This window comes from Anabrus simplex, chromosome 2 (assembly GCF_040414725.1).
Source record: "Anabrus simplex isolate iqAnaSimp1 chromosome 2, ASM4041472v1, whole genome shotgun sequence".
In the NCBI taxonomy this organism is placed as follows: domain Eukaryota; kingdom Metazoa; phylum Arthropoda; class Insecta; order Orthoptera; family Tettigoniidae; genus Anabrus; species Anabrus simplex.
This window is the reverse complement of record NC_090266.1, coordinates 1,021,985,244-1,022,010,140: the sequence shown is the minus strand read 5'-3', so window position 1 is coordinate 1,022,010,140 and position 24,897 is coordinate 1,021,985,244. Positions and strand designations below refer to the sequence as shown.

Below are 24,897 nucleotides of genomic sequence, written 5' to 3'. Positions count from 1 at the left end.
AATCCAACACCTGGTTTCTGAATCTCTGCCTAATCATAATAAAGTCTGTTTGATACCTTCCAGTGTCTCCAGGTCTCGTCCATGTATACAGCCATCATTTGTGGTGTTTGAACCAAGTATTGGCAAGGACTAAATTATGATCAGTGCAGAATTTAACCAGCCGACTTCCTCTTTCGTTCCTTTGTCCCAATCCGAATTCTCCTACTGTGTTACCTTCTCTTCCTTGGCCTACCACTGCATTCCATTCCCCCATCATCATTAGATTCTCGTCACCTTTTACATATTGTATTAAATCTTCTATCTCTTCATGTATTTTTTCGATTTCCTCATCATCTGCTGAACTAGTAGGCATATAGACCTGCACTATTGTGGTGGGCATTGGTTTGGTGTCTATCTTGACGACAATAATTCTTTCACTACACTGGTCGTAGAAGTTTACCCGCTGCCCTAATTTCTTATTCATTATTAAACCAACTCCTGCATTTCCCCTGTTTGATTTTGTGTTGATAATTCGGTAGTTGCCTGACCTAAAATCCTGTTCTTCCTTCCAACCTACTTCACTTATACCAACTACATCTAACTTTAGTCTATCCATCTCCCTTTTCAGATTCTCTAACCTACCACAACGATTCATACTTCTAACATTCCACGCTCCGACTCGCAGAATGTCAGTATCCATCTTCCTGATGATCACCCCCTCTTGTGTAGTCCCCACCCGAAGGTCCGAATGGGGGACTAGTTTACCTCCGGAACCGGGAGGAAGCCATCATCAGTACATCATTCATACAGAGAGAGCTGCATGTTCTCGGGAGTTAGCTACGGCTGTAGTTTCCCGTTGCTTTCAGCCGTGTAGCAGCATCAATACAGCTAAGCCATGTTGAGTATTATTACAAGGCCATATCACTCAATCATCTAGACTGCCGCCCTTGCAGCTTTTGAAAGGCTGCTACCCCCGTTTCGACGAACCATTCCTTAGTCTGGTCACTCAACAGATACCCATCCGCTATGGTTGCACCTGCGGCTCGGCTATCTGCTTCATTGGGACACGCAAGGCTCCCCACCGCGGCAAGGTCACATGGTTCGCAGGGGAGGTCCATTACCATACTTATTTAAATGTCCAGAAGCAGAATAATAGGTCCTTCACTCCTTAAATTAGCATAAATGTTCTTGCCTATTCAGATGAATAGTTTCAAAGGTAACATAACGTTAGGTATGTCATAGACAGTTTGCTAAACATTCTTGAAGTTAGGTTTCCCAAACTACAAGATGTTTTGAATAAGTTTCAGGAAATTCAGGATTTACTAAAATGATGTGACTCTGATTCCGCTAAGCATGATAGTGAAAGGGATAAATTTGAATCATGCTTTTATTCTGTTAATGTTGCCATGCAACGTGTAATCAAAAAACTTGAAACAAATCTATTGTAACAAGCCATTAATGCACCTTCTGCCGATTCTTCATGACATTCTAGCTCGAGTAACTGAAATGACATTTTATTGCCAACAGTTAAACTACCTACATTTGTGGGTCAATATGACCGTTGGACAGAATTTTGTGATATCTTCAACTCTATGGTTCATCAGAATGACTCATTATCCAACATCCAGAAATTTTGTAATTTAAAATCAACATTGTCAGGTGAAGCCAAATGTCTTTTTTCCAATCTTCCTACCATGAGCATGAATTAAGACATAAAAGGTTAATTGCCAGTAGCCAGGCAGGCTCGATCCTGGCTCAGTCCGGTGGTATTTGTAGGTGCTGAAATATGTCAGCCTTTTGTCGGTAGATATACTGGCATGTAAAAGAACTCCTGTGGAACAAACTTCTGGCACCTTGGCATCTCCAAAAACTGTCAGATGTAGTTAGTTGAACCTAAAATCAAGTTAGTGGAACCTAAATAAATATCATTATTATTAATTGCCACTAATCACATTTATTAGCTCTTAGTCTTGAAGATGAATACAGAGTCTTCAAGTGAACTAGCAGACCTCGTTAACACAGTGAATGCTCTAGAAGCAATCTACATTGAAACACCCCTGGACAATTTTATAATGTCTCAAATCATTATGTAAAGACTAGATTCAATTGTTCATAAATTCTGGGAACTCAAAATTAGTGACATTCCCTTCTCATCTCTCAAGGATTTTAATGTGTTTCCTCAAAATGAGAAGACAGGTGCGAGATAGTTTATAGAGCCAAGCAGTTCCCCTACTAATGTTCAACACGAGTTCAAATCTAGCAAAAGTAAAAATTATGAACATTCACCACTCTAATACGTGCATTGTTGCCACTGACAAAAATATCTACTGTATGTATTGTCATGGTGCTCATCCCCTCTACTTGTGCAGTGAATTTCGTGATGCCAGTTTTAAGGAGAGGAGGTCATTTGTAGTCAAGCATTCTCTGTGCATGAATTGTTTGCAGGCTGGTCATTTTTTCAATAAGTGTTTGAATCCTGGAAGGTGTCAGAAGTTGTGTCTGAAACTCATCACTCGTTACTACACACAGACCAGCACAAGCAACAATTCGAACCCTAGGAGGGTAAAAAATCAATCTCTCTAAGAGTAACATAGTGACTTTGGTCCCCCATAGTACTTTCAACTAAGGTAGTTATTGTAATATGCAGTCATACTTGATTAGTGCTCTTAGCTACTGCCATAATCAAGGTGAGGGGCATTGGGAGGTCATGAAGTGCCATGAAGAGCACTTCTCGTTGGAGGCCCTCAGGCTAGTTACATTAGGCAAACCTTAGCTCATTGGAGGCTCTCAGGCTAGTTACATTACGGAAACGTTAGCTCAGCATTTGAAACTCAAAACCCAGTGCAGTGAGTCACATATTTCTGGCATTAAAAATACTGCATCATTGTCAACTAAATGTGTGGATGTCAGTATAAACTCAAGGGATAATAACTACTCTAGTAGGGTCACTTGTTTTATTTTGCCTAATCTCACAGGACATATGCCTTCTTGTGCCATTGATATCCCTTGCTAGAGAATGCAAAAAAAAAATTTAGTTAGCAGGTGAACGCATTCCTAGTAAAATCACATGTTGATAAGCTCAGATCTGTACCCGTAATTTGTCATGAATGGTCAGTTCAAGGAGGGCAATCATTATCCAGTTCTACAAGAAACCTGTTTGGGTTGGGTTTTGTCTGGTTGTACCTAGCGAGTTGGCCGTGCGGTTAGGGTCGCATAGCTGCAGTGTTCAAATCCCACTATCGGCAGCCCTCAATATGGTTTTCCGTGGTTTCCCATTTTTACACCTTAATCAAAGCCGTGTACCCTTGTCATACTGAACCCAGAAGGTCCACAGCATCATTCTTCTATAACAAACTTCCTCTGGATTCACAACTACAAAGGTTTTGGGAACAGGAAGAAGTATAGCAGTCAATTCTCATAGTAAGGAGAAAAAAATTCTGAGAACAACACTTTGTCAAAACTACCACTATGAACAACAGTGGGTGCATTATCATTAAATACTTTTTGAGTTAAGATGGTGTCATCGAAGGATGTAAGTGAAGATAGCTCCTGGTTCTCTTGTGAAATAATCAGGAATAAGTGTGATGTAAACAAGAAGCAAGTGAAGAATGGTATTCAGTGTGAAAAGTGTTTAATTTGGTGTGTATATGTGTGTATGTGTATATTTTGAGTGTATATGTAGTGCTGGTTTTGCTAAAAATGAAGATACTTGGACCTGTGTGAGCTGTGGCAAGTGCAATTTGAATAGCGGTAACAAACCTAGGTCTACAACGGTCAACGAATCGCTGGCGTCTCATTCCTTGGAGGATGGAGTTAATGATAATGTACCTGTAATTCTCGCTTTATTGCAACAGGATTTACAAGCATTAAAAGCGGAGAATGAGATTTTAAAGGAGAAGGTACGTTTATTGGAATCGAAAGTACCGGTACCAGTAAACACTCAGAACACAGGTGGCCCCGTGAATTCTAGCGCATGGTGTCAAGTTGCTTCAGATTCTAGGAGGAAAAGTGTACAGGTAAATAAGGACAACTTTGTAATTGATACCAAAAATAGATTTTCAGCCCTGAGGGAAGTAAGAGATACGCAAGGACTTGTCCGTATGGGAAGCAGTCAAACGTATAGTGCAAACTCCGTTACGAGAAGCGGCAAAGTTAGGCCTAAAATCCCACACAGTGCACCGCCGAAAGTGTTGAACATTCTTATATTTGGTGATAGCCAGGCAAGGGGAATTGCGAAGAAAATGAACAATGAAGATATTGCAGCATCAGCCGTCACCTATCCTGGGGCCCCAAACAAGAAGGTATTGGAAAACACGGAGCAGGCAGCAAGAAATCTCGGAAGTCATGATGCAGTAGTGAACATCGGCGGGACGAACTACGCAGCTCACAAAGACGCTAAGAATGTCATATCTGAACTTAAATGTACAATAGGTAAGCTGACTCACACTAACATCGTTGTAGGGAACGTCCCCCACGGGCATGATTTGATTAGAGACTCGTGTGTGAACATTGAAGTGGACAAAGTTAATACAGATATGGTTAAAATTTGTAAGCATTTTCGTAATACCCAGGTAATTGAATTCAGCAGTTGCGAGAGACACTGTTACACAAAGCATGGCCTTCATCTAAACAATTTAGGTAAACGAAAGATAGCAAATATTGTTCTAGATTTTATTAATCTTAAGATATGTACCGTAAAAAAGGCAACTCCCTTGAGTTATAATACTGACCAGGAAAACTAGTAGAAAGAGCCAGCTGTACTTCAAGCTGGCTCAGTCAACTAGAAAATGAAACTCAGGAAAGTAAGGAATTTCAAGTTACCCAAGTGCAACAGTCAAGTTTTATGGAGGAAGGGGGTCTGAGATTGCTCTTGGTAAACTGTCAGAGTGTAGTAAATAAACAATTAAAATTCGGTACATTGATGGAATCTTATGAGACTGATGTGGTGATAGAAGTGGAATCGTGGTTGAGAGAAGGGGTGGGTAATAGAGAAGTATTTCCAGAAGGGTATACAGTCTATCGTAGAGACCAAGGAGATGAAATGGGAGGGGGGTGTTTATTCTGGTGAAGGAAAGTTATTGTTCACATGAATGGTTTACTGATGAAAGGGATGAAATATTAGGGATAAAATTAGTTTGTGATAATATGAAGGAGGTGGGAATTATAGGAACATATAGGCCTGGAAGAGAGGAAAGAGACATGGAAATATTTGAGAAAATAGATTATACTCATAAAAACAATAATAATGATATGGTAATAATTGGGGGAGATCTAAACTTGCCTGAAGTTGAATGGAATGGAGCTGCAAGTGAAGCCCATGAACAGAAACTGGCAAATAAGTTAATTTGGGAGGGAGGATATACACAAGTAGTACAAGAACCGACTCGTCTCAATAACTTGCTAGATGTATTCTTGGTTAAACCATGGGAAATTGTTGATAAAACTGAGGTAAATGAAGGAATAGGTGACCATAAGGCTGTAATAATGGATGTAGGACTGGTACCAAAAAGGCTTAGTAAGAGAGTCACACAAGACAAGAAATTGTACAGAAAAACTAAAGTTGATGAATTTGGGATTTCCCTTCAATCACAGTTCAGTTGTTGGATAAGTGAAGGGAGTAATGTGGATACACTTTGGGTTAAATTTAAAGGAATCATTTGGGAAGGAGAGAAGAGATTTGTACCTGTTAAGAAGGGTAAAATGACCTCAGACCCTGTTTATTGTTAAAGGGAAATAAGAAAATGAAAAAGAAAATGTAGAATAGTAAACAGGAAAATCAAAGAGGGTAGGGAGAGTAGAGAAACTAGAAAACAGCTAATGAGGGAACTGAATAGAGTGAAAAAGGATTAAAAAGAGAATTATATGAATGGCATACTTCAAGAGGGTAATGACCACAAAGGAAAATGGAAAAAGCTGTATTCATATATCAGGAATCAAAAAGGAAAAGGAATCCAAATTCCTACAATGGTGGGAGAAGGGGGTGAACACTATTTAACAGACACTGAGAATGGAAACCTATTTAGTAGGGAATTCAGAGATTCAGTAGAAGATTGTCAGGAGCTGGAAACCGAAACAGAAGATAGAGGGGGAGAGACACATAGGGAAACAAGAAGCTTCTCATTCACAAATGAAGATATTTTCAGAGAAATCCAGCTGCTTCAGCAAGGAAAACCAGCAGGAAGTGATCATATTACTGGGGAGGTATTAAAGACAGTGGGGTGGTACATAGTGCCTTATTTAAAATTTAACTTTGACTATGTCAAAAATAATAGCCTGATACCAAAGGAATGGAAGGAATCTATAATAATACCAAATTATAAAGGAAAGGGTGATAAAAGGAAACCAGAGAACTACAGACCAATCAGCCTGACCAGTATAGTTTGTAAAATACTGGAGAGTTTAATATCAAAGTATATCAGAGGGATATGTGATGATAAAAATTGATTCATGAGGAGCCAGTATGGATTTAGAAAGAACTTTTCTTGTGAGGCACAACTGGTGGGATTTCAGCAGGACATATCAGATCAGTTGGATTCTGGAGGCCAGTTAGATTGCATAGCCATAGATCTTTCCAAAGCCTTTGATAGAGTGGAACATGGAATATTATTAAAGAAATTGGAGGGAATAGGATTGGACGTAAGGGTTACACGTTGGATAAAAACATTTCTAAATTCAAAGGTTCAGAAAGTCAAAGTAGGAAATAATGTATCGCAGGAGGAGAAAGTTTGGAAGGGAATTGCACAGGGTATTTTAATCGGTCCATTACTTTTCTTAATATACGCAAATGATTTAGGGAATAATATAACATCAAAAATCAAATTGTATGCAGATGACATAATTGCTTATAGGGAAATAAATAACATTGAGGATTGTTCAGAATTATAAAGGGACCTTGAGAGTATCCAACAATGGGTTGAAGAAAACAATATGAAGGTTAATGGAGGCAAATCAACTGTTACAACATTTACAAACAGGTGTTTTAAAACTGAACTTGATTATACTTTGGATGAGGTAGTTATCCCAAAAGATGGCAAGTGCAAATACTTAGGTGTGAGATTTGAAAGTAATTTGCACTGGAAGGGTCATGTGGATGACATTGTTGGGAAAGCATACAGATCGTTACATGTCATAATGAGGCTACTTAAAGGATGCAACAAAGAATTAAAAGAGAAAAGTTACTTAACTGTGGTTCGTCCATTATTGGAATATGCAAAGAGTGTTTGGGATCCTCACCAAGAATACCTAATAAAAGAAATAGATAGTGTGCAGAGGAAAGCAGCAAGATTTGTAACAGGGGATTTCAGGAGAAAGAGTAGTGTATCAGAAATGTTAAAGGAACTTGGGTGGGAAACTTTAAGTAGGAGAATGGAGAAAACTAGACTTACAGGATTATATAGAGCCTATAGAGGAGAAGCAGCATGGGGAGATATCCGTGAGAGGCTTCAGTTGGAAAATAATTATATCGGCAGGACTGACCACAAGTATAAAATTAGAAGGAATTTTAGCAGAAGCGATTGGGGAAATTTTCATTCATTGGGAAGGGCGTGAAGGAGTGGAACAGTTTACCAGGGGTAGTGTTTGATCCTTTTCCAAAATCTGTACAGATGCAAGAAGAGAATAAACAGCAACAGAGAAAATAAATGAAATGTTAGAGGGCATTCGACCAGTGCAGGTTATAGTAAATAAAAACTGTGTGTGAATAAATTAATTCCATCCCCTGATCTAAGGAGTTTGGACAGCCAAAGTAGGGGACTGCCTGTAGGGGTGAAGTACAGTGGGGACTTCGAGGGCCCTGGGACGCTACGGTAGCTGTGAAGGCCCTTCAGGAACTTTGAAAAGTGGTGGCAAGAGGGGTTCTGGTTAAGACGCAGCAGGTCATTATGCTACTAAGGTTCCAAAATGGGTAAAGGTAAATAAATGCAATGTAAATGTTAATCTTATGCCAGTTGTATAGTATTATTTGAAGTAATTCCACATACTGTATATGAGTTGACTGTATTTGGAAGTACAGGAGATATTATAAGTAGAATTTTGTACATACATTACATTACATACATTATCATTATAACTGTTATGCCTTTCAGCGTTCAGTCTGCAAGCCTCTGTGAATTTACAAACGTCGCCACAATCCTCGATTTGCAACTAGTGCTGTGGCCTCATTTAGTTCTATACCTCTTATCTTTAAATCGCTAGAAACTGAGTCTAACCATCGTCGTCTTGGTCTACCTCTACTTCTCTTACCCTCCATAGCAGAGTCCATTATTCTCCTAGGTAACCTATCCTCCTCCATTCACCTCACATGACCCCACCACCAAAGCTGGTTTATGCGTACAGCTTCATCCATCGAGTTCGTTCCTAAATTAGCCTTTATCTCCTCATTCCGAGTACCCTCCTGCCATTGTTCCTGTTTGTACCAGCAATCATTCCTGCTACTTTCATGTCTGTTACTTCTAATTTATGAATAAGATATCCTGAGTCCACCGAGCTTTCGCTCCCGTAAAGCAAAGTTGGTCTGAAAACAGACCGATGTAAAGATAGTTTCGTCTGGGAGCCTAGTTCCTTCTTACAGAGTACTGTTGATCGCAACTGCGAGCTCACTGCATTGAGATAGTTGGGATAAGAGGCATGCTCTCGGAATTTTGTTGCTTATTACAGCAACTGGCGCTCAACAAAATTTGAAGTATATTGTGTGAAGGAGATTAATAGTAGTGGTAGGTGTAGTTACAATATATCTCCTTGTATAATTTATGTGCAGAAAAATTGGTAAATAATAAAAGAAGTATTTTCTACCTAATTACGAATTTACATTAACATGTTAAATTTCATGAAAAACGAAATTAAAAATGTCAAAAAATTTATTTTGGAAAAACTATTAATTGTATTTGAAAGAAATGCTTGTGATATCTCTACTTTTATGTAGGTGACATTCACACACAGTTTCTTGAAAATCCATGCATTAGATAAAAATATCTTTTTATCTCCGGAGTGTCGCCTTAAGCTCTGTAGACATTGCACGAATAGTCCAAACTTTCTGCAGTAATATCAATGCCCAAACACATTCTGCCTCGTTCAGATACCTCATTTTGACTGATGAAATGTACACAAAGAGTATAGAGATGTACTCTTTACTTACACTCACTAGATGACAGACTGAGACTTTGCTCGTCCATTTCACTCTGAGACATAGCACGATATATTTCACTACTGTGACAAAGCCATGGCTTTCCAACTAATTGTGGAGGATTCCTCTCATTCTTAAAACATTTTGGAAAAATAAGAGCAATGTTATATATCTTAATCATGGATTAGTTACATGATACATGTGATTAAGTTCTTGTCCGTCTGATATTTTTGAGCAGTGCATATTGGTATTATAAATGTACTCATTCAGGACATATATTTCAGGTTCCCTATGAGAATCAACATCTATATCATCTGATAGCCAGTCAGGCATAATTCTTTTTGAAAATGAGACAAAGTCTCTCATAGTGCATTGGCACTGCCAGTGGCTCCAAATAGCCTACGCAGAGGCCTCCACGGTTTGCACTAACCATGCGTCTTGGTAGGTGTGCTATTTACCAACTGATGTGCCCAAATTAGCACCCTGGGGCGAAACGCTGGCAACCAGGAATGAGTTAGCTGGGGGAAAAAAAGGATAATGTCCAATAACCGACTCACTATGTTGGTATTAACTATAGATTTGTTTACGATTTAATGAATAATAAATCAATATAGCCAGTGGTTTTATTTTCAGGGTAATCTTGTAAAACCAGATGGGGCAACATAAGGGAAAATTTTAAGAAGTCTGTAATGAAAAATACTACTGTGAATGGTCAAATGTAAAACTCTACAAATATTCAGAGCAGCTGAGATTTTTTGAAAGAATTCTTGAATAAGAGGGAGACGAGGAGCAACATTGGTGACATGGTAAGAAACCAGGAACTGTCAGGAGATAAAGAAAATGATAATACAGTAAACAATGAGACACAACAAATTGCTACACAATTCAACAGTCCAGTGAATGAGCAGTCGCAATGTCACACGTTTTCTGCTCCAACACAGATAGACTCCTTACAGTACTCTACACACACTGCCGGACTGAGTGGCTCAGACAGTTAAGGCGCTGGCCTTCTAACCCCAACTTGGCAGGTTCGATCCTGGCTCAGTCCGGTGGTATTTGAAGGTGCTCAAATACGACAGCCTCGTGTTGGTAGATTTACTGGCACGTAAAAGAACTCCTGCAGGACTAAATTCTGGCACCTCGGCGTCTCTGAAGACTGTAAAAAGTAGTTAGTGGGACGTAAAGCAAATAACATTATTATTATTATTATTATTATTATTATTATTATTATTATTATTATTATTATTATTATTATTATTACTACTCTACACAGTCTAAAAAACTAAAACTTTCATTACAGAAAAAAAATCCTCCCAAAAGTGCCACTTAAAAGTATCTTATAAAAGAAAGTATGTGCTCTCCTTCAATCCAATCACCAGATATTGTTGATGCATTTTTTATCAGGAATAGCTCCAGCATTGGAAAAACTGCCCCCATGTTACTGGCATTATGCTAAAGCAGGTATATTTGCCGCCGTGCAAAATTACGAGCTTAAAATGCTCATGGGAGAAGAGCCAAGTGCAGGATCATCTGCAGTTTCTCATCACTCTACCCCAACATACTTTGGACAGCTTCCTCCTGCAGGAAGCTACAATGAATGTGTTGTAGTGAATGAAAATCAACATTTTAGTATTGGTCAAGGGTAACGGACAATTTCCCTGAACTATTCAGTGCAACAGTGTTTTGAGAACGTATTGAACATATTGAAATTGAACCAAAATACATTTGTACAGATGAGTTGTTTTAAATCATGAAAATGTTTTTATAAACTTTTATTAAAATGCTAATTTATGTTACCCAATATTTGTAAATTAAGATTTTAATTTAAGATCAAGACAAATTATTTAACAGGAACATTTGAAAATATTTGTAAACGTAGTTTAAGTTGAATTTTTTTTTTTTAAATATGAATTCAAAATTTATAGGCTAATGTAATGCTATTCTACCTTACATACCTCAAGCAAAATGTGAGTTGTTCCCTTGGAGAATGGCTTTTCTCCTTTTTGTGCTCCGTTTTTTCAGGTTGACTTCCAATTTGTTCAACAGAATGTTAAATGCATTTTCCAACATTCTGAAGTATTTATGAAACTTTTCTCCATCGTCTGTCAATTCCTTATAAAGAGTGGCAAATTCTTCTGTTCTGTTTTTTTTTCTGGGCCTGGTCAACCCACTTCTGTTTTTTCACTTGTTGCTCCTCCTCTTCTTCCAAACCAAGAGCAATCATCTATAAATCAATTTCTGAGAATCTCACCATTTTCCGTGGTATTTATTACTATAGAAAACACTGACTGATGCCAATCATGCCACATTATAGTGTGAATGGAAATCGCTGTGAGATTACAGGTGGTGGGCTTACGTGCTGGTCACGTCACGTTCACCTCACTGCTAAGTGTAAATAGACCTTAACATTATTATAGTATTAATATTGGCTCTGTTGGTGATAAATAAATAAATCAAAGCTGAATTATTTAAACCCATTCTATAATTACAATTTTCAGTTTGAGTAGTGTATTTCATATCTCGGCACTTTGCATATGAAGCATTAATATTAAATGAGTAAAGTAATGACTCTTAAGTTAAGCAGACCCTGTGTAATGGGACAGATATTTGGAAAGAAGAAATGACAACTGAAGTTAGAAGTACTCAGAAGCATTTATTGTTGCTTTCAGTCAGGAACTTTTTTCCCTCCCTGTTTAAGTTGACCATCCAGGATAATCTGATAAGTGTAGATATGTTTCAACTGCTGTAATACAAAACTCATGTGTCCTTTATTGTAATTTTTCAGGACAAGCAGCCTCTCCACATTGAGGATGTAGAGAACTTCAATGATTTATGTTTGGTAACACCTGATGGAACTCAATGGTATCGTGGAAAACTCGTAAAGTCCTTGGAATCCAGTGGTTTTCTTGTGGATTTTGTTGACTATGGGAGTCAGTGTACCATTAATCAATGTAATGTAAGTATTGAATGTTTAGCTTTCACAACTGCGTTGTGTGTGAAACAGACTTTCATCTTATTAGTTCCTGTTGAGTGCTTATAGACAAGAACTTGTATCATAATATACGAATAAGCTGGGCTGAATAGCTCAGGAGGTCAAGCTCAAGTTGGCGGGTTCAATCCCAGCCCAGTCTGGTGGTACTTGAAGATGCTCAAATACAACTACTGGCACCCCGCCATCTCCGAAGCTCATTTTTAAAAATTGGTTATTTTGACGTAAAACCAATAACATTAATATATGAGTAATGTTATATTTCACAAGTACAACTGGGCTATGCTTTATCTTAAAAGTATGTAAGTAAGCTAAATCACTTTCTCTGTTCTATCTGTGTTTTAGTCCAAGTTCAAAGACTTTCTCAGTTGTGATGCCTCTATTTTTCAAAGTATTTATGTAATTTGCCTTACTTGTTCCTTGTCAGATCACTATCTGTGTTTTAGTCCAAGTTCAAAGACTTTCTCAGTTGTGATGCCTCTATTTTTCAAAGTATTTATGTAATTTGCCTTACTTGTTCCTTGTCTGATTGCAATATCTGATTATTTTCATGTTAACAGTTATACATGTTAATTCAAACTTTTCCTTTACGTACTATGTGTGTTTCACATCACATGTTCAAATATCAGTTCAGGGGATTGATGTTTTGGAGTGCATAAGTATAGAAGACTACCAGTCCCAATGTGTTGGGTGGCATCTTCGGTTCCTTTTCTTCCAGAGGGTTTATGTTTGATTCCTGGTTTTTCCGAAAAAGATTCTTGAAATGAAAATGAGGTTCATGAGGAGCTGTCTGATATCATCATTAGCAACAGCAGAAGCTAGTGTAAAATGGAATGGAGGCAAGATGAATATTTTCCAAACAAAGTTTCTACTATGTGATAGATGAACTGATCATGTCAGAAAATCCATAGGAAAAAAACCAGTAGAACCAAAGACTACCAGAAAAAAAATATGTAAAGTACTAAATATAAAAAATTAAAAATATTAAAGTCAAAGACAAATTCTTACGATGCCAGTATATCATTTGACAAAAACACTAGAGAGTCAAGTCAGAATTTTGAAAATTATCATTCAAGTGTCATAAAATAAAGTTTTTCAGAACATAACCATTTCACTTAAATTTTGATTTGTGTGTTGAAGTGTTTATGATGTAACAATCTTATAACTGCTCCAAAAGAAAAAATAGTCATGTTCTAAAAATACTCATTTGGAAAAGAAATTGTCTAGCATGAATGAATTGCATGAATACAACAAAGGTTGCCTCACAGCACCATCACTCCGAAAACCGTAAAAGTAGTTAGTAATGTTTTATTTTACCTGCCAAGATTAAGCCTTCAGGCCTTCTCCTCCATCTAACCAGGCACTGAAATATACATATATTACATTGTATCACTTTACAATAATAGATTTAATACTAATTAAATTAATAGTAATACGAGAATGATGAGTGATAAGATTAAATGAAGATGAAATAAATTAGGTATAATAAAAGGATAAATTCTTAAAACTAATATCCTACATGTAAAAAGAGGTAGTACTTAATTTAATAACATTTGAAAAACAGATCGGGTAAGATTTTTAGACTAATCTACCAGAACATCCATGACAATAGAATGATTGTAAGTAGCAGCATCAAGTTTAAAGATGAACCTTACTGGAGCATAAAATGTGTCCACAGAGCTTCCTTGAAAGTGCAAATTTACGTACAAACTATTTGCATAAATTTTATTGCCCGAAATACACATCACTCATGTAAATTATAATTTAAAAATAAAATTTGGGACACTCTTTTTCCTGTGAGTCTGCTCCTTCTCTGAGTTATAGTCTGTCCTGCTTCTGAAAAAAGTTTCTCACAAGCCGTTGAAGTAACGACCACACAAACGCTTCATTGCCAGTTTGTGGAGAGAAGGGTACACGTGTTGTCTTTCTGACCACCAAACAAGTGAATTTCCTTTTAGATGCAACAATGGGTCTTGAAAGAACTTATGCACTTGAATTATCACAGCTGATTTTGGATGTAGACTCCTGAAAAAACTCAAAACTTTAGCTTTGAAGGCTCCTTTTCTCAGAGGGCAATAGCAGAAAAATATCTGAGCTGACAGGAAGTTGGTGACTTTCACAGGAGCAGACATGTCCTTGTTTGCAGGAGTTATAACAACTTTTATCCACAAAACCATGTAATTTATAGCATGGGTCTGTGGCTGTTGCCTATGAACATCTGGCATTCTCCTTCATATTTCTAAATCTTACTGTGAGAGCTTCCAGTATCTTTTGAGCCATCTCTTGGACTTCCGTACGCATTGCAGAGTTATTTATGAAATGGGTACACCATTGTTTATATAACTGGCTCAACAGAATTACTTTAGAAGCTGTTACTATCTCTCACTGCTCATTTCTTTTGTAACCAGTTTGAAAGCTCTGAGTACTTCAAGTCTTGCTTTATCTTTTCGATGTCATTGCTAGTTAGCTGTGGCAGATCAGGCTAGTTTAAGGCAATTGTTGAGATTGGAGCTCGTTGGACATCAATAATCCTCTCAAGCATAAGGAAGGTGGAATTCCACCTCGTTACCACATCTTGTTTAACCTTTACATCGCTGCAGAGAATGACCACTACTGTTCTGTGCCTGTAATATTACGAGCGAGACACATCCAATTATACCTATGCAATACTCGCAATGTTGACATCAGAAATCATTCAAATTCCGTGGGCGAATACAGCCATCTCTCTGCAGGAGATGAAAAGTTATGTAATGACTACCCGTTGATTCATTCATGAATTATTATTACAAATATGACACTGTTTTAACAGCTGTAGGATGTCCAGCGCACAAGCTGGCAGAGAGGTCCTCATCAGAGATGAGTAAGATATGTGGTTCGCCAGCAAAGAGCGCATTTGTGCCGAATTCAAGGTTATAAGGATTTTATCCACAGTAGAATCAGGAGATGAATATTCTGATTTTAGTGATTTCGAGGATAATGATTATAGTAATGACACTGATTACAATGAAAGTGCAGATGCTGACCAACGACAAGAAAATGTTTTAAACGCCATACATATCCTCCACTGTTCCAATGGCAGGCACCTGTTAAGTCCAATCACTATAATCTATCAACTTCATGGTCCGTATTGATAATTTGAGGCTGATAGATTATAGTATCTCAGCCAACCAGGCAAAGAACATTGCTTTCAGATATCAGAATCTGAAGATTAAAATAGCGAATGTGATTAAGAACATTGCCTTTTTAAGAGAATGCCTATCTAGTAACTTAGTACCGAACTTCCTAAAGAGATACAACAGGAACACCATCCAGACACGGAACACACAGAAAAAGACTAATAAAATATGGTTAACAGAATAAATAAAATTCCTTTATAGGGAAAAACAGTACCTTCAAACCAAACTCTACAAAACACACCTAGGAGCATCCAATGTTTTAGCACGAAGCTTTTGGGACAACTTCCAACAATTAACCCAAGACAAAATAACTAACCTAGCAATCCAGAAACAACACACATTAGGAAACGAACACACCTTCCACCCACCCATAATGAATTTAACAGACACAAACTTCGATAAAACAAAGACCAATATATTGAGCAAACCCTAAACACAATTGGGGAAAACACATCAACCTTTCATAACCTCACAGCCATCATTGCTGAAACTGAAAATGCTCTAAATAAAGTTCCCCATGATTTACACGATGAGATCAGACTCGAGGTTAGGAAGAAATTACCGTACCGCAATACAAAAACAAGATTAACAACAACAACAACAACTATAGAAGCAAAACTGATAATATTCAACTCAGGAAAGTCTAAGACAAAATTAAGCATAAAAATCTATTAATAACAAAGGCAGACAATGGTAATACCACAGTCATCAAAAAAATCTCAAGAAAAGGATTAAGATGAACTCACATAGCCAAAATAGAAGAAGAAGAAAATCTATGGGAAACTAGTGTATGACTCATTAAAAATCTAAAACGAAACATCAAATTAAAATATGAATAGAAAGTGCATCTATCAAGTTGTAAAATCACATATTCTGGCAAGCTAATCACGAAAGTCTTAAAATTGTCCTTTAATGTGTTTAAGACTTTAATGATTAGCTTGCCACAATATGTGTGATTTTACAACTTGATGGATTTTAGATTTTAATGAGTCATACACTAGTTTCTCATAGATTTTATTCCGTTGTTCATCTAATATTTTAGTTTTAATGATTTAGTACTGATGGTATTAGCCGAAGATGTCCAATAATTGGAGGACGAAACATGTGCTAGTATTTGCTAACATACAATAAAGGAGAGTACAAATGATCCACCTTATATCAATACAAAATATGTTGCTAATACAAGATCACAACATTTTTATTAGGGACCGGTTTCGATGTCTGTGGACACCATCATCAGCCACAATAGGTCAAATGAACAAAGATATATGTATATTATAATACAAAATATAGACCATTAGTAATAAAATGACATTAAATGGATGAAATATACAATGTGATGGTGCTTAAAAGCATTCTTACAAAATTTACAATTTAGGGACTTGATGGTCGAATAATAAAATAGAAGTGAAAAAATATTAACAAATGGTTTAAAAAGTCTTTGTCACTGTGTAATGCCTTAAAGCCTTAAGCATGGCATGAATAAACACTGGATGAATGCTGAATATAGACATCTAAAAGCTGATGTAAATCATTATTCATCTGTTGATGCCGGGCTGAGTGGCTCAGATGATTAAGGCGCTGGCCTTCTAACCCCAACTTGGCAGGTTCGATCCTGGCTCAGTCCGGTGGTATTTGAAGGTGCTCAAATACGACAGCCTCATGTCCGTAGATTTACTGGCACGTAAAAGAACTCCTGCGGGACTAAATTCCAGCACCTCGGCATCTCCGAAGACCGTAAAAGTAGTTAGTGGGACGTAAAGCAAATAACATTATTATTATTATTATTATTATTATTATCATCTGTTGATAATATGTAACTTGGTAGTGGCCTGTCATCTGTTGTCATAAGGTAAACAATAGTTATAAAGTAATTAAGCAAGTGGATCGTGTTAACGGCATTGACAGAAGGATTGTTGTGAAACCAAAAAGTTGTCGATCCAATGCGGGACCTGAAGTGCGGGAAAGAAAAAAAATTTGAATTAAAATAAGTTTATTGAAAAGAGGGCATTAAATTAAAAAAATTTAAAGTAAGGTAGTAATTTTATCTGAATATATGATGTATAAAATTGGTGGATCTTTCACATTTGCATTTGTACATGTTTAGTGACATCAATATGGAACCAAAATGAAATTTCTAATATTTAAGGGAAGGTTCTTCCATTTTATTTGCTGTTGGGACTGGAGACCTATTCTGTCATCTAAACTGTTGACCATGGTCTCCTTCCCAGTGAATATATGTCTAATTTCCTACACAGAGGCTTCACCTGGCCTCCAAAGGGATAGTTCCTCCACCTACAGCTATTGGTCCCCGCCCTTGGATGTCAAGTTTGGTAATGGCCACTTGACTTTCAGCCAGACAGTCGCAGTTAGTACCGTCTATGGTCGCATATTGTAGCAGGATGATCCTGACCATATGAAGTGAATACAAAATTTAAAAACGTATGTTTTATAAATTATAAGCAGTATGTTCCGAACTGTCAGGGGCGAAATGGCGTTGAATGACATTACTAGATGAATAAAGTTGATGAGAGTTTTTAAAAAGTACAGTTGAACCTGACTTATACATATATTAAGGGGAAGAGAAAAAACTACTTGTAACTCAGAATTACTTAGATATCAGATTTACACAATACATCACATATTTACTGAAAAACCAATGGAATAGACCTACACGTTTAATACTTGCAGATAATAAATACATTAAGACAGAAAATATTATTTTGAACTTGGCCCAGCCTTAAAGAAATCAGATAGTTTGCCTTGTTTCACTTTTCTTGCATTCTTTAGCAAACTTAGTAATGAATTCAAAGCATTTTCACTACAACTTTTCACACTGATTTAACGCCTACACACTTCGATTGCACTTAACACTTCACTCAGTTCAGGCGTCAAGATTTAAGTCGTTATCTCCATCTCCAATGTAGCTTGTAGCTGGTCCATTGTTGGCATACATTAGCAATAATCTCTTCATACAGTAGTTCTCCATATACAGCCAGATTGTCATCGAAATGCACAAAAGTATCGAATTCTACACCCTCCGGCAGCGTTAGCTTATTGCCAGACAAAACTTCGTATCCATAATCATCATTAGAGGCAGCCTCTTCTAGTAAGACTCCAGCTTTGTGGAAACAGTTGCTGATTGTGGAGGATGACACCTGCTTCCAGGCAGCCAAAATAAAGTCCATGGCTTGTAGCAAATTAATGGAGAGAGGTTCATTTCCTGCATCTCTCAGTGTTATTAAATGTTGAACCAGCATTTTTCTATAATGCACTTTGAAATTTGCAATGATGCCCAAATCAAGCGGTTGTAGAACACTGGTACAGTTAGGAGGGAAAAATTCCTCTCGGACATTCTCCGGAACGATTTGAGGTGGATTTGCTGCACATCGATCCATAAGAAGAAGGATTTTCTTCTGTTTCTTTTTCATTTTATGTCCAGTTTTTTCAACCACTGTTCCATTGGATACATATTCCTTAAGTTTTGTTTTCTCACTCATAAAACACCTCGGATTCTTCAATTATCCTATCACAAGTGGAGGAAGTTTGTCAGATCCATCTGCATTGTTAGCGAGAAGTACTGTTACACGAATTTTACTTTACTTCCCTCCATGACATGAGTCACCTTTTTCAGCTAATGTTTTATTAGGAAGGAGATTGTAGAATAGGCCGGTCTCATCACAGTTGTAAACGTTTGGAGGCTGATAATCGCTTACGATACCCGACAGAACCTCTTCTTTCCAGTGTTGCACCGTGACGTCATCCACAGATTTTGAGTTACCGCAAATTGTTCTCCCTGTTTTTCCGTGACGATCTTTAAATCCTTGCAGCCATCCTGGCGAAGCCTTGAAAGCAGCAGTGATACTCATCATTTTAGCTAAATCTGTCGCCTTTGCCTTCAGCATGTCTCCACTAATTGGTAGAGCTGCAGCCCGCTTTTGCTGGAACCATGTGAAAAGTGCTTTCTCCAAATGTACGTACCATCCTTCTTGCTGACGGCTGTGCTTTGCTGATTTTGAACCCAGTTTTAAGAACTCATCCAAAATAGCGTTTCTTTTATTGATGACTACATAGCGTGGTATAAGCAATCCCGAAGTCTTAAGCGATTTCAGTTTTTGTTTTGTGTGGATTAGCGTCCACTTCTCATATAACCTTTCCTTTTTCTATTCTCCATGGCTAATCAAAAGCAACTGAATGACAAAATTACTGTTCAACAGTAAACACCAGATACCGGCATCGTGGACATTTTACATCTCCGTTGTTCCCACGAAAGAAATTCTCATATTCAAACAAATTTACTGTATTTTCTTTTGTTTCCGCACCGAAACCACCCACTTTGCTTATAATGTATCTTAATCTTTGGCAGCGTGTCAAAACTGATGAAGGTAGAGGAGGAGCGAAGGGGACTTGCCTTTGTTAAGGCGCCAGTAAGTAAGGGTCAACAATGTCACTCGGCGAAACTCTGTGTTCTGTTTCAGCACCGAAACCCGATCGCTCTACTTCTGCCTACGCTGACAAAGAGGAAACTTCGTAAATACAGAAGTTTCTTTTTAAAAAGCACATTCTCATTACAATTACACAAAACTCTGTTATATTTCACTGGCACTTAATACATACAACAGCGAATTGCATATAAACAGATTACGTATAAATACAGTAAGGTTTAATTAACACACTTTTAAATTATATTTTGCCAGGACCAAAAGGAAATTACGTATAAATACGAATTACGTAGAACAGAGTTACATATAAAGCAGGTTCAGCTGTATTAAAGATCACAGTATGAAGACAAAGTTGGAATTCAAATAGAACAAATTGGGGCAAATGTTTGTTTATAGAATGAGGAGTTATCATCGAGCTAGAAAGAAGACTATAGAGTGGCTAACATGGCTGTTACAGAGCTCTGGGTGGTGCCAAGGCGAAATAGCGATGCCATAGATTAAGGGCCGCCCATATAATTTCTTCCGCTTATAATGTGTTACCTTCAACAGATTAGATTGAATAAATTATGCTCTCTACGTGTGCGGCATGCAGTTGCATAAATTTTTAGAAGAGAAACAAAGGATATATAATCTTTCAATCAAATTTGTTTACTAATGTACACAGTTTTGGGGGATTAGCAGAATTACGTTGCCTGTGTAGCACAATTCCGCACGTGTAGGGGAGGCCTGCTTTTATTTTCTTGTAGGAACTGACCAAACAGCGAAACATGATAAACGGTGCCCTGCCTGGCTGATTGGCTCAGACGATAGAGCGCTGGCTTTCCGAGCCCAGGTTGGCATATTTGGTATGTGAAGGTGCTCAAATACGTCCTATGTGTCAGTAGATTTACCGGCCCTTAAAGGAACTCCGGAGGGACTAAACTCCTGCACCTCAGCTTCTTCGAAAACCGTACAAAGTAGTTGGTAGGATGAAAAAAGCAACATCACTATTTATTATTAAATGGGGAAGCCTTTATGGCTCAGGCAGAAGCATGCCGGCCTCTCACCGCTGGATACTGTGGTTCATATCCCGGTCACTCCATGTAAGATTTGTGCTGGACAAAGCAGAGGCTCCGGTTTACCCTGTCATCTTTCGTTCCAGCAACGCTCTCCATTAACATTACATTTCATCTGTCAGTCATTTATCATTGCCCCAGAAGAGTGTGACAGGCTTCGGCAGCCGGCACATTTCCTATCCTCACTGCTGGATGGGGGCTTCATTCATTCCATTCCTGACTCGGTCAAATGACTGGCAACAGGCTGTGGATTTTCATTATTAAATGAAACAATGATACAAGACGCTTGCTGTCCAACGCCACACCTACAGTGTTCCGAATTTCATAGTCACCTCATTCCCTCTGCCAACGATACAGAGTAATGTGAGTACTTTCAGTCCTACATCACCACTACTACTGAGCGAGTTGGCTACGTGGCTCGCAGTTTATAGATCTTAGATTGCATTCGGGATATAGTGAGGTCTAATCCCACTGCTGACAGCTCTGATAGCTCGTTTTCCGTGGTTCCCATTTTTACATCGGGCAAATACGGGGGCTGCTGTGCCTTAATTGATGCCACTGCCACTTCCTTTGCAGTCCCAGCCTTGATCTATCCCGTCGTAGTGATAAAACATGTCTGAGTGGGTGTAACCTAAGGCAAATAAAAGAAATCGTATTACCATAATCTTCATCCAAAAAAGTGAATTAATCAGGAAAGTAGCCTAAACGTATGTGATTTAAGATCATTAACACGAGGAGGACTGTCCTCTTCTTAAACAATTATTTCAAATTTTTATCCTACAACTTCCTGTTCTGATTTTATTATTACACTGAAGAAAATGGAAATTGCATCACCCAGAAGGAGTGGTGCTACATTGCTGCAATTGAACATGCAGGACGAGTGTTCGGGTGTGATTCGATGATTACACTTTCAGGTTCCTCTGACCGCAAGTTTGGACAACAATCAACACAGGATGTGCCCACCACGACCTGCAATACATTGATGAATTCGTCGAGGCATGGAGTCAATAAGGCCCTGGATCGCTTCCTGAGGAATTGTGGCCCATGCTTGCTGCACTGCACAGGTCAGTTGTTCCAGAGTTGTGGGTGGCTGAGGACGGTTGGCCAGTTGTCAACCCATCATGTCCCACACATGCTCAAAAGAACTGAGGTCCGGGGATCTGGTGGGCCAATGTATGGTTGTGATGTCATGGAGAGCTTCTCTGGAGATGCGCGCAGTGTGAACCCGGGCATTGTCCTGCTGAAACATCCCATTAGCAATGTTCGCCATCATAGGGACAACCACTGGATTGAGTACCCTATCAACGTACTGTCGAGCAGTCATAGTGCCCTCAACTAGTGCTAATTGTGATTTCACATTAAAGCCAATAGCTCCCCGGACCATGATGCTTGGTGTTGGCCCTGTGTGCCTCTCGACAAGATGATCTGGGCAGCCCCTCTCCCTGGCACGTCGGTGCACACGATTGCGGCGATCACTGCGGGCAAGACAGAAGCGCGATTCATCACTAAAGACGATCCTATGCCATTCGTCGACCCACGTCGATCTTTCTCGACACCAGGCCAGCCTTACACGTCGTTGTTGTGGGGTCAATGGAACACCTTCTGCAGGGACATGGGCTCGTAAGCCAGCTGCACGCAGGCGATTACCAACTGTTTGTTGTGTAACGTGGGGTGCCACAGCTGCTCGAATTTGCGCTGCTGTTGCATGTGGTTCCATCCGGGCCATCCGAATGATGCGGCGATCCTCTCTCACAGTTGTCTGTCGCGCTGGGCCTGTGCCAGGTCTACGAGTGTGGGTACCTTCATTTGACCACTTCTGCCATACATGTTGTACTGTAGATGCCTGTCGGCCAACATGTGCAGCGACAGTCCTTTTTTTTTTTTTTACGTCGCACCGACACTGATATGTCTTATGGCGACGATGGGACAGGAAAGGCCTAGGAATGGGAAGGAAGTGGCTGTGGCCTTAATTAAGGTACAGCCCCGGCATTTGCCTGGTGTGAAAATGGGAAACCACGGAAAACCATCTTGAGGGCTGCCGACAGTGGGGCTCAAACCCACTATCTCCCGAATACTGGATACTGGCCGCACTTAAGCGACTGCAGCTATCGAGCTCGGTACGACAGTCCTTAGCGATAATCCAGCCTCACACAGTCCAATTATCCGAGCCCTCTCAAACGGCAACAGTTGTTGATAGCATGCTCTTCTCTGTCGTCGAGGCATGTTTGACGGGGAACACTTCACTGCACAGACCGCAAGTCAACTACGCTACACCAGAGTCCATATACTGGAGTTGTTTCCTCTGCGACCAATCACGTGGGGAGACCTGTAGCAACAATCCAATGGGTCTGAAACTTTGATTGTTTACATACCTACATGGCATCGTTCCATATCTTAAAATTCAACACAAACGACCAATGCCTTCATGGTGTTGCAATTTCCATTTTCTTAAGTGTATTATTATTATTATTATTATTATTATTATTATTATTATTATTATTATTATTATTATTATTATTATTATTATTGGATACTTTATAAAACACCTTTGTTCACTTCAAACCTTGTACTCCACAGCTCTAGAATACCTATTTTTCGTAAATTATTATTAGTTTTACGTCCTAATAACTACTTTTTTGGATACACTGAGGTGCCGGAATGTTGTCCCGCAGGAGTTCTTTTATGTGCCAGTAAATCTACCAACACGAGGCTGGCGGATTTGAGGACGTTCAATTACCACAGAACTAAGCCAGGATCGAACTTGCCAAATTGCTTAGAGTCCATCTGCTTGGTTGAATGATCAGTGTGCTGGCAATTGGTTCAGAGGGCCGCGGATTCAACCGGGTTGAGGATTTTAACTGGGTATTCGATAGTTAATCCCTCTGAATCGGGGACAGGACAATCTTCTTCATCTACAAACAACGGAACACACTACAGACTAACACAGAAACACGCAATAGTAGGACATCACTCCACCTAGGATTGGTATCAGGAAGGACATCTGGCTGTAAAATTGAGCTGAATCCATACAAAATGCCAAATCCAGGTAACTGGAAAGAGGCTAGGAATTATTATTATTATTATTATTATTATTATTATTATTATTATTATTATTATTATTATTATTATTATTATTAGGGGCCGATGACCTTCGATGTTAGGCCCCTTAAAACATTATTATTATTATTATTATTATTATTATTATTATTATTATTATTATTATTATTATTATTATTATTATTATTGAAGTTATATGAATTATTTCTCGATGTTGTTATATTATTTTGTTCAAGGTTTTCTGTTGTATATTTTCATTATCTGTAAGTAGGGCTAAATTTGTTTAAATGGCAATGTATTGTGATTTCTTTTCTAATTACTGGAAATGTGTTAATTTTCCGTCTTTATACAATATGCAAGTACAGTATGCAGCTTGTATCTTGTATTTTATGTCCTTTTAAACAGACATTATGCATCTTTGAATGATTCCCTAACTAAGAAAACTGTCAAACGATATGTATTCCCGCAGTCTCTGTACTTGCTTCACCACAATGCCCACTTGGTATGATCGCTTATAATATGGCGGACGCGGAATTCAAGTAGATTCAAATATGGTGGTCTAATAGCCACTCTATAGTCCTATTTCTAGCTCGTTGGGAGTTATAGATTGGAATAATTTGCCAAGGGTGTTTGATAAATTTCCAACTTCTTTGAAATTATTTAAGAAAAATTTAGGTAAACAACTGTAAGGGAATCTGCCACCTGTTGATTGATGATTGATTGTACAGTACCCTGTGCACATTCTTTTGTTGAGCAGCTGTACAAGTGAAGTAGCAGACAGAGGTGAAAAGACACAATACCTCAGGCAAGTAAGATCCTAGTTGTTCACATTCCCAATAAAATTGAGGGCCCCCGTATTGACTGCATATGGAACCCTTGAATAAAATACAGAATTGAAAGATTAAAAAATCACATCTGTAGAGAAAGATCTGATCTTGAAATACTGTATTTCTCCAAACATTGTCTTAAGGTACTGGCATTGAAATATTTGAAATGTTACTAGAAAGGAGAATGAGAAGAAAGATGGAAGGATAATTAGAAGAAGCAATATGGCTTTAGAGATGGAATATCAGCACTA

At 38.4% G+C, this 24,897-nt stretch overlaps 1 protein-coding gene across 2 annotated transcripts in view; it reads left to right on the top strand.

Annotated features, from left to right (window-relative positions):
* The window catches only part of LOC136864642 (maternal protein tudor), a 356,675-nt gene that overhangs the window by 309,780 nt on the left and 21,998 nt on the right, over positions 1-24,897 (top strand). For both annotated transcript variants that reach the window (XM_067141905.2, XM_067141906.2), the window contains one exon: positions 11,886-12,056. In XM_067141905.2, the coding sequence (XP_066998006.2) occupies positions 11,886-12,056 (171 nt within the window). The remainder of the gene's footprint in view (positions 1-11,885; positions 12,057-24,897) is intronic.